The sequence below is a fragment of the Phalaenopsis equestris genome, unplaced genomic scaffold (assembly GCF_001263595.1).
Source record: "Phalaenopsis equestris unplaced genomic scaffold, ASM126359v1 Scaffold000174, whole genome shotgun sequence".
NCBI classification, from domain to species: Eukaryota; Viridiplantae; Streptophyta; class Magnoliopsida; order Asparagales; family Orchidaceae; genus Phalaenopsis; species Phalaenopsis equestris.
This window is the reverse complement of record NW_018164616.1, coordinates 1,493,743-1,507,724: the sequence shown is the minus strand read 5'-3', so window position 1 is coordinate 1,507,724 and position 13,982 is coordinate 1,493,743. Positions and strand designations below refer to the sequence as shown.

Here is a 13,982-nt window from a genome sequence, read left to right as displayed (position 1 = left end):
TATATGTATATATATATATATATGTATGTATATATATGTATGTATGTATATATATGTATGTATGTATGTATAGTATTTTTGATAATTTTTGAGATATACGAATGAATAAATTTATACTTATGTTTATTGTATAGGACTTAAATTTCTCAGAGAGAACATGGAGAAGGAGTTGATGAAAATGAGAGAGAGCAAAGATGAAAGCGATAAAGTTGGGCTTCAAAGATGGATTTTGATGGTTGAGCTTGCAGAGGCTAAAGGGTTGAAAGTATTTCCTGCAATTCAACGGATAAAAAATGGAATATCTAACGAATTTGAATTGAATAGAATAAAGATTAATTGCAGTGAAGAGAATGAGACAATAGAGAGAATTGTGATGAGGGAGATTGCATTTGAAAATAGTGGCTCCGAACTCTTTCGATCACCATCGGCGACCGCATGTGCGTTCATGACAAGTGGAAACCAAACTTACAAAACTTACCTTCAAAACTTACTTGTGGATTGCCAACAGGGAGGTACTCATTATGCATCTCAAATCTATGTGGAAATGTATAATAAGTGTAATCAATACATAAGTATAAAAATAAACAATCTAACTTTTAATATATATTAAGTAAGTATTACTAACAAGTTTTAATATATAAATTGTTGTATGTTCTTACGTGTGCGTGTCTATACAATAATCAAATTTAAAAAAAAAAGGGAGACATCAAATAATTAAGTATATCTCTTAAATTTATAAGTATAAAACATTTTAAAATCATTTGACTAATTAAAAATATATATAGCTTAACATTTTGTAAATTTATTTTAATAAATTTTTTTGTGTGAAAATAAACCATTATTTTCAATTAATTTAAACAACTTTTAAAGTTAAAATCAACATTAATTTTTAACTAAAGTTGACGATAAAGACAAATAGTAGGAAGAATGAGCATGAATTAATCAATAGCCAACACAAATGTTATATGATTTTCTTTATTTAATATGTGGATCAGTTCCTCCCATATACTTAGCGGATAAAGATGTGATTAAACTTTGGGTAGTTGATCACTTGGAGAGGCTTGGATGTGCAGAGCATTTCAGTGAAGATATTAGGCATGTGATGGATCACCAATACCGGTATGTTTTTAATTTACTATTATTATTATTATTCAATAAAAATATGATCTAAAGCTCATTAAAATATGAAAGCATATTAGTTATTTAGATTCTAAGATGTAATGTTAACTATATCACCAATATGCACGCTTTTAACTAGTTATGTTGTTTTGTTTTTGCTTCTCTTCTAACAAATAATGGTTAGGCCTTTTGCTTTACTTTGATATTTGCATTTCTTCATAGGAAATGGATTGAAGAAGAAGTACAAGTCCCAAAAAGCAAGGATGTGGCATTCCAAATTTATAAAGACTCTTTAGCTTTTCGTCTCTTAAGGATGCACGGGTATCAAGTTTCTCCAGGTGAGGAAGGCTTGACTAGTGAATTATTATTTACATATTTATAACATCCTTAGAGAAGGATATTTATCCATCTTTGGCTTATTATGTAATTTCATTTAATTTACTAGTAAACGCATTAAATTGGTTAAGCGGCAAGCTAATCTATGTTGCTTTGTACAGGAAGGTTTTGCTGGTTCATTGATGATAAGGAAATGTTATCACACATAAAATACCATTACGACTTCTTTCTTGGCCCAATGTTTAGCATTTACAAAGCATCGCATATTGCATTTCCAGACAATCATGAACTCGACAAAGCAGGAGAGTTTGCTCATCAAATCTTGCAGATGGGAATCTTCAGCATGAAATCTAAAAATGAAACCGAACATTCAGCTACATCAACTATATTTCAGCAAGATGTAATTAATTAATATTTGTGTATATTTTGATGTATTTTTGTTAGAAATTAACTTACATTTGCTTTACTAGATTGAGCATGAGTTCGGGCTTAAATGGTTAGCTCGAATGGACTTTTTGGAGCAAAGGTTGTACATTGAAAGAGGAGGAATCTATCTCTTTTGGATGGGAAATAATTCTCCTTATTGCAAGTTAGTGGATTTTATATGAACTTAAAATAGATAATTGGATCGATGCAAAGTAAAGCTCTAATGATTGAATGAATTGCAGAACCTTACAAAATGGTGGCTTGCTCGAGCTTGCCATTGATAATTTTATGACGAGACAATTAGTATACAACAAGGAGCTTGATGAATTGCACAGGTAATTTATTGTAACACAAAGATACCAAAAATATGTTACCCTTTTCTATAGTGGCTTCTTAATTAATAAATTTCCCTTTCTGTTTTTTAATTTATTTTACCATTTAATTTGTATATGAAGGTGGGCCAAGGATACTGGCCTCTCCACAATGGGATTTGGTCGGGAGAAGACAACATATTGCTATTTTGCTGCAGCTTCATCAACTTGCCTCCCTCTTAACACAAATTCAAGGAAGGAAGCAGTAAAAAGTGCAATCTTAATTACAATTGTAGACGATTTTTTCGATGAGAAAGCCTCACTCCATGACTTATCTATCCTAACAGATGCAGTGCAAAGGTAAGGTATCATAAATCTCATAAAAATAAATCATTGTATTGTCAGCTAGTTCTTTGCTTTACATCCAAATCATTGAATTTATCTAATTAATTTTATATCATTATAATACAAAAATAGCCATTAATACTTCCACTTCTAATAGTTTAGGGATTTCTACTGAAAGATAGTTGATAATTTGTAAATTATCTTTATATTAATTTTCCATAAATTTTTTTAGTTTGTTTAAACAATTTTATTATGTATAACCACCAATCACTTAGTTCAGTGATATTGACTTTGGTCTTCAAAGTTAAGATATAAGATTCAAATCCTTATATTAAAAGAAATTTCAAAATACAATAAAATTTGTTACCCCAAAGTTTTGTTATTTTATAAAAGATGTATTTTTTTATAATATTAGGATATTATTTATTATTTTCATTTGATAATAGATATATTTTAAATTCATAATCATACTTGTCCTTAGGCATTATAATATTGAAATATTTATTTCATTTCATATAACAACTCGTGAAAAGACAACATATGTGAAAATGGAGGAATTCTTGAATGGATTTATAAGAAAAAAAAAGTAAAAATAAAAATAAGACTTTGGAACTATAAGCACATTTAAAAAAAACTCTCTCTCTCTCTCTCTCTCTCTCTCTCTCTCTCTCTCTCTCTGCACGCGTGTGCGGTGCAATTGCATTTTTCTTGGTATTATGTATTAAAATAACTTTTATTATCTTTACCCACTTTAATCATAGATGGGAAGGAAAAGGTCTAACAAGTCATAGCAAAGTTATTTTCACCGCCCTCGACAACTTTGTTCATGATATTTCTTCAAAAATCTTTAGGCTGCATGGCCTTGATTTGAAGGAAAATCTTCAAGATAATGTGAGTCATGAATAACATTAAATCTCTCCTGATATTCATTTTAATAAGCTAATCAATACCAACGTAATTGTATAAATTTATTGACTATGCAGTGGAAAGAAATATTCAAGTCATGGCTAAAGGAAGCAGAGTGGAGCAGAAGTACTCATTATATTTCAATTGATCAATATATTGAAAATGGGAAGACATCAATTGCAGTTCATATGATAATTCTTGCATTATGTTATTTGACAAACTCAAGAATCGATATTGAAGAGAGTTGTTGGGACTTGAGGAATATAATGATTACCCAATCTATTATGACTTCATGTCGCCTGCTAAATGACTTGGAGAGCTATGAGGTTTGGCAACAAGACTGCATTATTTACTTATATAAGTACTCCATCTCAAGCCATATGTTTCTAAATACTTTTGAAAGTATAAAATTTTACAATATTCTAAATTATGGTGATTACTATTTCATTTACAAAATGATGTCGATTTTACGAAAATATAATTTATTTGCAGAAAGAAGCTTTGGTTGGCAAGCCCAACATTATTTTGTTATACCTGAAAGAGAATCCAAAGGAGGGGATTGATGATGCCAAAGCATTTGTGATGAACATTTTGGAAAAAAAGAAAAAGAAAATTCTGCAACTAGTGATGTCCAAGGATTCTACCAAGTCTGAGATGCCAACAGAGTGGAAGGATTTGCATCTATCTGCATTAAAAGTTTTTCAAATGTTCTTTAACTCTACGAATGCATTTGACTCACCAACCATGCTAGTCGAGAGCATTAACAAGGCAATCTATGAACCATTAGTGAACAGAAAAGCAAGCCAACCTGCTTGGTTCGTTTATAATGAATTATAAATAAAAAATATTTTAGCACCATATACAAGAGTAAAGATTGGAAGAGCAAGAAAAAAGAGGAGTCAATCGAAACTTGATTCAAATAAATGTCAGGATAAGTGGACAAGCAAAATTTTGCATTGTCCTTTTATTGCATTTAATACATCTACAAAAGTATGCTTTGAAAGTATCAGCTTTGGTGGCATATCTTGGAGCTGGAGCAAATAAATTGTCAGAGAAACCAAATGGATATGCACTATATGTGTTTGTGCTAATTATTGTTCTCTCTCTCTCTCTCTCTCTCTCTCTCCGTGCTAATTATTGCTCTCTCTCTCTCTCTCTCTCTCTCTCTGCACGCGTGTGCGGTGCAATTGCATTTTTCTTGGTATTATGTATTAAATTTACATATTTTAATGTCTACGCAGTCATTTTTACATGCATACTATTAAATCTTTAACATCATATCAATAATATCACAATCACTATCTTTGTAAAAGTGAAATGCACTTTTTAATGTCATGATGTATTAGTGTAAATTTTAAACTTTGGGTGCTAAGAATATAAACACATAAGAATACCGTTTATAAATTTCTATGTAGTACGTTTATAAATTTCTATTATTATTATTATTATTATTATTATCAAAGAAAGGGTATGAATATTACTGACAACAAAATCATAAAATAGCATACAAAACTCAAAACTAACACCAACAATTAAAAGATTTATCTCAATGTTGTTCCATTTGGTTGGTATGATTGTACAAAATTACATGTTTTTTTGCCTTATATCTTTTTTTATAATTTATTTTATTAACATTAACTTTTATTTTCTTATGGCGAGTTGGGCTTGCCGTGGGTGTTGTCCTCATTTTTGATGAGGTATAATTCCCTTCATTAGAGGGCTAGGATCTCCAATAGAAATTTGTTGTTGACCATCCTAGAGGATTAGTGATGGCTGAGACCAACATGTGAAGACTCGAGAATGAGTTCCTATAGGATCAATTGACCTTAAGGCAACCATGGGTGATTTGGTCTTGCACACACACACTTGGACTTTCATATGTTCCCTAACACGCCCAAAATCATCAATTGAACCATCTCCCCTTGAGGCTCATAACCACTCCTTAACTCTTTTGAAGACTCATGTGGGTGGTCCAAAACCATCAATATGATCCTTCTCACAAAAAAATTGCCTGCATCTAGAAGCTAACACATAAGTAGTGCATGAAAATTTTTTTGGTTGGATCATCACATACACCTTCTCATCAACTTAATTAAAAAATAATTGTCTCAATGGAGACAAAATTTAATATCCATGTTGCACACATCAAAATATGGGTCAATTTTTGAAATTTATGAGAATCATGCTACTCATTAATTTGCATGATATTACATTTATGCATATTAATACCCGACATTATGCTTAGAATGAAAGTTAATTTTTTGGCATTGTGCCCAAGCATATTTTTTAAAAATTTTGTCGACTTGTTCTTAGTATTGATAAAGCTTTTCTTTATGATAAATATAGAGAAACTCTGTTAACTACTATAAGTATTGATGAAAATGACAGGCTCTTCCCTCTCACCTTTGTAGTTGTTGAATCTGAAAATAATAAGTTATTACTATGGTTTCCACAACAGCTACAAGCTCTTCCCTCTCACCTTCGTAGTTGGTAAATCTAAAAATAATAATTAGTGTGGTTTCTACAACAACTACACAATTTAGTGAAACCCGCTCAGAATCTTAACGACCTCTGCTTTATATCATTAAGCACTTATGTCTAGTTTATGGGCATAAGATCCTCTGGGGGACTGTAGACAATCACTATTTGTGACATCTATGGGATAACTTTAAAAAGACATCACAATGCTTTGTCATAGCCGATGTTGACATTATATGTGATTAAATGTATTAGTCAGGGAAGACTGACGACATGTATATGTTCAATTAGCACATGAAAGATATTAAGAATATTAAAAAGAAAACATTTGATTGGCTTATAGAGCATTAGATTACAAAGTAATCAATAGTATATGATGTTGGGTACATATTTGGTACAATGACTACAAATGCATATGTATATTTCAATGTGCCTCACATGTGCTCGAATTCTGCCAACTAAAGCCTAATTTGTATAATTTATTAGAACTTAGTTGATTTATTTGGAAACATTCGAACAATAGCATAATAGGCTTAAATAACCACATACGAGAGTAACTTTATAGAGAATTGAGTGTGAAGGACGCGAATTTTCACAACCAACTTGAATGAGCTGCATATCATGATTATCATGTATTTGATATGACTTACAAGGTAATTCATGTGGATATAAATTCATTGGAAGCTTGTTCATGCACATGCATCAACCACAAATGTATCATATTTTATATGTACATTTGTTTGTGGCTTCAGGGAAAAAACATTTGAATCACACAAATTGTTTCAAAATATCATGATTAAGGGATAAAGGATACTAGAAGAAGCACATAAATGCCGAAAGAATGCGAGAGACTGACGGTTAGGGCAGAAGAATGCGAGAGCGGGAAGGTTAGGATGAAGGACCTCCGGGACCGGAAAGAATCGCGGGATGGTTAGGGCAGGAGAGGAGAATGAGGGTCAAGCCGAGGGCAAATTTGACAAATTAAAAACGCTTCGTGTTGCGGAGCAAAAGAAAAATGAGAACTGATGTCTTAGAACGGGGACATGATTACTTGAGAGAACATATTTCATTTTAGTCCATTAATAAAAAATAAAATAAAAATGAGTCTCTGCAGGATATTAACTATATACAAACATTAGGCACATAAATCAAATATTTAATTTTTATACGATCACAAATTTACTAGGCATATGAAAATTAAATAGCACATCTATACATGAGCAAATAAAAGATTCTAAACTCTTTAAGAAGTCTTGTGACCCGGACAACGAATAAAAAATGAGTCTCTGCAGGATAATTACTCTATACAAATATTAGCCACATAAATCAAATATTCAAGTTTTATCCGATCAAAAATTTACTAGGCATATGAAAATTAAATAACACATCTATACATGAGCAAATAAAAGATTCTAAACTCTTTAAGAAGTCTTGTGACCCGGACAACGAAATGAATGATGGCCGTCTCCTCCATCCTTTTTTCACGTTTTGGAGACTGACAATTTAGTCCATTGTGCCTCAATCCCTCAATTATTATCTTAGATTCCTAAAACACATGTCACTTGAAATTTTGGACAAATTTTAAATATATATTACTTCTCCGTATGTCCTTCTCGTCCATCCAAAAATGTGCGAGACAACAAATATTTACAGCTGTATTTGCATATCTAATACATATCTAATACCTAAATTGATGTGTGAACTGCAAACTTTACATACATGCTCTTTTATCTATGCATGAAAAGATGTATTTCATTTTTTAAGAACTAAAATGATGACATTTTTATGTGACATGAAATATTTTAGTATAAATATAAATTTTCGAGATTAGGTGTTGGATGTATATGTAAATGCATGTAATTGGGTGGTATGCGTGTAAATGTTAAAAAAAGAAGACAATTTTCTTATGTAAGGAAACCAAAACACAAAAAAATCTAAATAAATTATTATTATAATTATAAATAAGATAGCTGGCATCCACTTTTTTTTTTGGCTTGACCGAAAACACTATGCCACTACGAAAAACTGTAAATTAGCATCATAAATACAGACGTTAAATTAGCGTCTGTTAGTGTCACCATGCAGTTCCACCTCCAGATGAAACGATGCAAGCGAGTTGCGTTGGCTTGACCGAAAGCACTATGCCACTACGAAAAACTGTAAACTAGCATCATAAATACAGACGTTAAATTAGCGTCCGTTAGTGTCACCATGCAGTCCACCTCCAGATGAAACGATGCAAGCGAGTTGCGTCGTGCGGAAGTTGCCCAACGCTAATCTTATTCGTTAGCGTCGCACATACCCGATGCTAAAGTGGATGCAAAAGCTTTAAAATAGGGCTCTCACGAACCGCAACTCTATTACGCTTCATCCTCTCCTTCGGCTTCCTTTCATCATCTTTGTCGCCTCCTAAGCTTCTCCAATGAAACCAACTCCGATTCACTGCTCCAACCCCGTCCAAGGTAAAAAATATTCTTCCACATCTCCAAGCTTTGGTTTAGCATAAGTTTTCTTCTTTCTTTTCCTTGCATAGGTGTTAGATCCGAATATACCAAGTTTTTTCTTATTCCATCGTTAGGCATGCAATGCACATGGATTTCATGATTTTCCCTAAGTTTAGTGTGGGCTATATAAATATATAAGAAATTTGTGCTATTTAAGAAAATTTTGGTGTGAGATATGTCAATACATAAGAAATTTGTGCTGTGTATTTAAGGTTGAAAATTTAGGTGTGAGACATGTAAATATAGAATAAATTTGTGTAATGTAATATGTAAATACAGAAGAATTTTGTGTTATGCATGTAAATAGGAAAATTTAGGTGCAGAACACATCCAAATTTGTGTTATGTATGTACATAAAACAATTTAGGTTGATTCTTTTGATTTGTGGGCTACGGGTTTCAGGTATGATTTGTAGGTGGTTTATGGTTTCAAATAGGATGTGTTATGTGTAAGAGAGCTACATTTATGACACATGGAAATTTGAAGCGTTAGATCGTGGATGTATAACAGATTATATCCAGGAAAAAAATGATTAACTGACGAGTTTATTGTTGGTGTTGAAGAGTTCAAGCATGTGACATCGTATCTGCCCGTTTATCTTTAAGAATGTATGTTTTGATGCCCCTGTGCGAAGCAAAAAAATCAAACGTACTTAACACCTAAAGAAATGAAGTTGGACATATACCGTAGAGGATTTAAACCTAATCATTGGTATTGAACTTCACATGATGAATGTGAACCAAAAGTTTAGCAAAATCATGCAGGAGCCTCATCAAGTTATGCCCCACCAATTGTTCACGATTCTGGCATGTATGAACAAATGATTGATGATACAAGCAGACTCATTTTGTTTGAATTGTGCCTAATGATAACCAGAAACCGAACAGTGAAGCACAACAATGCTATAAACTATTAGATGCTGCTCAACAATCATTTTGGGAAGGATGCACTTCACACAAAGAGTTAACAGTCGCCCTAACAATGTTGAGTATCAAATCCATTTTTAACATGCATTGGGAATGCTTCAATCAGCATTAACAAGGCAATCTATGAATCATTTAGTGAACAGAAAAAAAAGCCAACTTGTACGGTTCGTTTGTAATGAATTAAAAACTAAAAATATTTTTGCACCATATACAAGAGCAAAGATTGGACGAGCAGGAAACAAAGGTGACAATCAACATTTGATTCAAATAAATGGCTAGATAACACGATGAATAAAATTTTTAACCAGTAAAATTTTGCATGTCCTTTTATTGCATGTAATAAATCTACAAAAGTATGCTTTGAAAGTATCAGCTTTGGGAGCAGATCTTGGAGCTTGAGCAAATAAATTGTCAAAGAAGCCAACTAGATATGCACTATATGTGCTTCTGATAATTATTTCTCTCTCTCTCTTATTTCTTATTTACACATTTAATGTCTAAACAGACATTTTTACATGCATACTATTAAATCCTTAATATCACATCAAAAATATCACATCACTATCTTTAAAGCGAAATTCACCTTTTAATGACATGATGTATTAGTGTAAATATTAAACTTTGGGTGCAAAAAATATAAATACATAAGAATTGTTTAGTGTGTTTGTAAAATTCTATCATCATCATCATCATCATCATCATCATCATCATCATCATCATCATCATCATCATCATCATCATCATCATCATCATCATCATCATCATCATCATCATCATCATCATCATCATCATCATCATCATCAGCATCAGCAATCACAAACTAGCGTACAAAACTTACCCAAAACAAACACCAACAATTAAAAGATTTATCTCAATTTTGTTCCATTTGGTTGATATGATTGTACAAAATTATAAGTTTTTAGTCTTACATCTTTTTTTTATAATTTATTTATTCATTTATTTTATAATTATTTTTTATTTGATAGCCTGGTAAATATTTTTTTTAAGGCCGGGTTGGGTTTGCTGTGGATTGACTCAACAATAAAAATTAACAAGTTAATGCAATATATTTACACGACGAGGAGTCAAATACTGTTGATGATTGTATTGCTCTGTTTAATAAATTACCAATATCCCAAGACATTATAATTATGGAAGAATTAATTGAATAGATGATTTTTTTTAAAGTAAAAAATTAACTAAAATGTGCTATAAATGGCTCATAAATTATTATAAATGCATAGTACCAAAAGAAAACCTCAAATAAAAAAAAGATTAACATGTACAATACAATCAAGAAGCTAACACTTAAGTAGTGCATAAAAATTTCTTTGGTTGGATCATCACATACACCTACTCATCAACGTAATTAAAAAATAATTTTCTCAATGGAAACAAAATTTAATGTCCATATTACATACATCAAAATATGGGTCAATTGTTGAAATTTATGAGAAGTCGTGCTAATCATTAGTTTGCATGATATTAAATATATGGATATTAATACCTGACTTTATGCATGAAAGAATGTTAATGTTCTGGCATTTTGCCCAAACATATTTTTTGGAAGTACTGTCAACCTGTTCTCAGTATTGATAAAACTTTTTTTCTTGGGAAAAATAAAGAAACTCTGATAACTACTATAGGTATTGATGAAAATTACAGATTCTTCCCTCTCACCTTCATAGTTATTAAATACGAAAATAATGAGTTATTACTATAGTTTCTACAATAGTTACAGACTCTTCCCTCTCACCTTCGTAGTTGTTAAATCCAAAAAAAACGAGTTATTATTATGGTTTTTACAACAACTACACGATTTAGTGAAACCCGCCTAGAGTCGTAAGGACCTCTGCATTATATCATTAAGCACTTATGTCTAGTTTATGGGCATAAGATCCTCTTAGGGACTGCACACAAGCACTATTTGTGACAACCATGTTATAATTTAAAAAGACAACACGATGCTTTGTCATAGCCAATGGTAACATTATATGTGTTAAAATGTATTAGTCAGGGAACACTGACAACTCCTGTATGTTCAATTAGCACATGAATGATATTAAGAATGATAAAAAGGAGACATTTGATTGGCTTATAGAACATTAGATTACAAAGTGACCAATAGTATATGATGGTGGGTATATATTTGTTACAATGACTACAAATGCATATGATTATTCAATGTGACTCACATGTGCTTGGAGTATGCCAAATGAAGCCTAATTTGTATAATTTATTAAAACTTAGTTGCTTTATTTTTGAAACATTCGAACCATGGCATAATAGACTTGAATAACCACATACGAGAGTAACTTTATAGAGAAGTGAGTGTGAAACCTGCTAATTTCCACAGCCAACATGAATTAGCTACATATCATGAGTACCATGTCAAGGTAAATCATGTGGGTATAATTTCATTGGAAGCTTGTTCATGCAGATGCATCAACCAAAAATATATCATATTTTATATGTGCATTTGTTTGTGGCTTTAGGAAAAAACATTTGAATCACACAACTTGTTTCAAAATATTTTACATTAGATTTTTATTAGTGGACCTACAAATCTCTGTTTCATACGATACCTGAGAATGAGATATGACCACCATATAATCAACAACAATGTATCATTATTTTATTCACTCTATTTAAAAGATGTGGTATGTCAAGAATCTTAGGCGAGGATATCCTTTCAACCAATCAGAAAATATTTGACGACTCATTGATGTTATGACAAGATTACTATTTCATTATTAAAGTTCAAAGATGTACTATTAAAATTTGAAATAGTGAAAGACCATACCATTATGTTAATGAAGCAAGCTTTAAAAATAAAGGTTTTGCTCATGAAGATTAGCAAATAGACTCTTCATTTTTTTTAAAATAAATATCCAATTACACCAATTTAGATCTCATTTTTAAACATTTAGATTCACATTTTTGACAAGACAATACTTTATATTTTGGCTTCGTTGTTACTCAAAACGCTATATAATAATGCCGCATTGTTGCACTATCTAGAGCATAGATTGGGGTACTTGTTAACGCTGGTTTTACCCATCAATTTCCTAATCCTAACGAGAGTTGGCTCAACCGAATGTGGATAGAGCCAAAGAAAGTTGGTTGAAATGACTGTTAAGTTATGTGCTAAACATCATCCTTTTAACCCGGAATGTCCATTTGCAAATGAGTGAAAAGCTATTTTGATGGTGTTGACTCCACTATTAGCTTCCTATCATTAATGTATCATATCCACTCCCGCAAATAGTTTAACCAAACAATTTAATTATTGCATGCCAGCAAATTTACGGATAGAGTGATAATTTAATGTCTTAGGGGTCGTTTGGGTTTGCTAAAAATGAAATACAATGTAAAATATTTGCAGAGTACGTTATTATAATGTATTTGAAATATTTTATGGATGTTTGGTTCACTGTAAATAAACGCGGGACTTTATGTTTTTCTTTTGTTTCATTTGAATTATATTGAAAATAGTGTAAGAATTTATTTGGGAGGCAGGCAGTAGGGCAACGGGGTGGGGGCGGCCACAAGCATGTGACATCGTATCTGCCCGTTTATCTTTAAGAATGTATGTTTTGATGCCCCTGTGCGAAGCAAAAAAATCAAACGTACTTAACACCTAAAGAAATGAAGTTGGACATATACCGTAGAGGATTTAAACCTAATCATTGGTATTGAACTTCACATGATGAATGTGAACCAAAAGTTTAGCAAAATCATGCAGGAGCCTCATCAAGTTATGCCCCACCAATTGTTCACGATTCTGGCATGTATGAACAAATGATTGATGATACAAGCAGACTCATTTTGTTTGAATTGTGCCTAATGATAACCAGAAACCGAACAGTGAAGCACAACAATGCTATAAACTATTAGATGCCGCTCAACAACCATTGTGGGAAGGATGCACTTCACACAAAGAGTTAACAGTCGCCCTAACAATGTTGAGTATCAAATCCATTTTTAACATGCATTGGGAATGCTTCAATCAGCATTAACAAGGCAATCTATGAATCATTTAGTGAACAGAAAAAAAAGCCAACTTGTACGGTTCGTTTGTAATGAATTAAAAACTAAAAATATTTTTGCACCATATACAAGAGCAAAGATTGGACGAGCAGGAAACAAAGGTGACAATCAACATTTGATTCAAATAAATGGCTAGATAACACGATGAATAAAATTTTTAACCAGTAAAATTTTGCATGTCCTTTTATTGCATGTAATAAATCTACAAAAGTATGCTTTGAAAGTATCAGCTTTGGGAGCAGATCTTGGAGCTTGAGCAAATAAATTGTCAAAGAAGCCAACTAGATATGCACTATATGTGCTTCTGATAATTATTTCTCTCTCTCTCTTATTTCTTATTTACACATTTAATGTCTAAACAGACATTTTTTCTAAACAGTCATTTTTACATGCATACTATTAAATCCTTAATATCACATCAAAAATATCACATCACTATCTTTAAAGCGAAATTCACCTTTTAATGACATGATGTATTAGTGTAAATATTAAACTTTGGGTGCAAAAAATATAAATACATAAGAATTGTTTAGTGTGTTTGTAAAATTCTATCATCATCATCATCATCATCATCATCATCA

The 13,982-nt window shown here is 31.7% G+C and overlaps 2 protein-coding genes across 2 annotated transcripts in view; one reads left to right on the top strand and one right to left on the bottom strand.

The window, feature by feature from the left end:
• Positions 1 to 13,982, bottom strand: part of LOC110022215 (BEACH domain-containing protein B) — a 196,248-nt gene that overhangs the window by 150,537 nt on the left and 31,729 nt on the right.
• Positions 170 to 4,552, top strand: LOC110022212 (S-linalool synthase-like). The gene is made up of 10 exons (XM_020721039.1): positions 170 to 512; positions 996 to 1,119; positions 1,342 to 1,457; positions 1,617 to 1,855; positions 1,926 to 2,044; positions 2,124 to 2,216; positions 2,337 to 2,552; positions 3,299 to 3,428; positions 3,521 to 3,769; positions 3,936 to 4,552. Exons 1-10 carry the CDS (start codon positions 173 to 175, stop codon positions 4,278 to 4,280), a joined length of 1,971 nt encoding a protein of 656 aa, XP_020576698.1. The 5' UTR covers positions 170 to 172; the 3' UTR covers positions 4,281 to 4,552.

What these genes read in the sequence shown, in the direction of transcription:
- LOC110022212 (XM_020721039.1), top strand. Translation starts at nt 173, where the DNA reads ATGAAAATGAGAGAGAGCAAAGATGAAAGCGATAAAGTTGGGCTTCAA. An exon ending in GAGCTTGATGAATTGCACAG is followed by an intron (nt 2,217 to 2,336) that starts GTAATTTATTGT and finishes TTGTATATGAAG; the next exon opens with GTGGGCCAAGGATACTGGCC. An exon ending in CTAACAGATGCAGTGCAAAG is followed by an intron (nt 2,553 to 3,298) that starts GTAAGGTATCAT and finishes CTTTAATCATAG; the next exon opens with ATGGGAAGGAAAAGGTCTAA.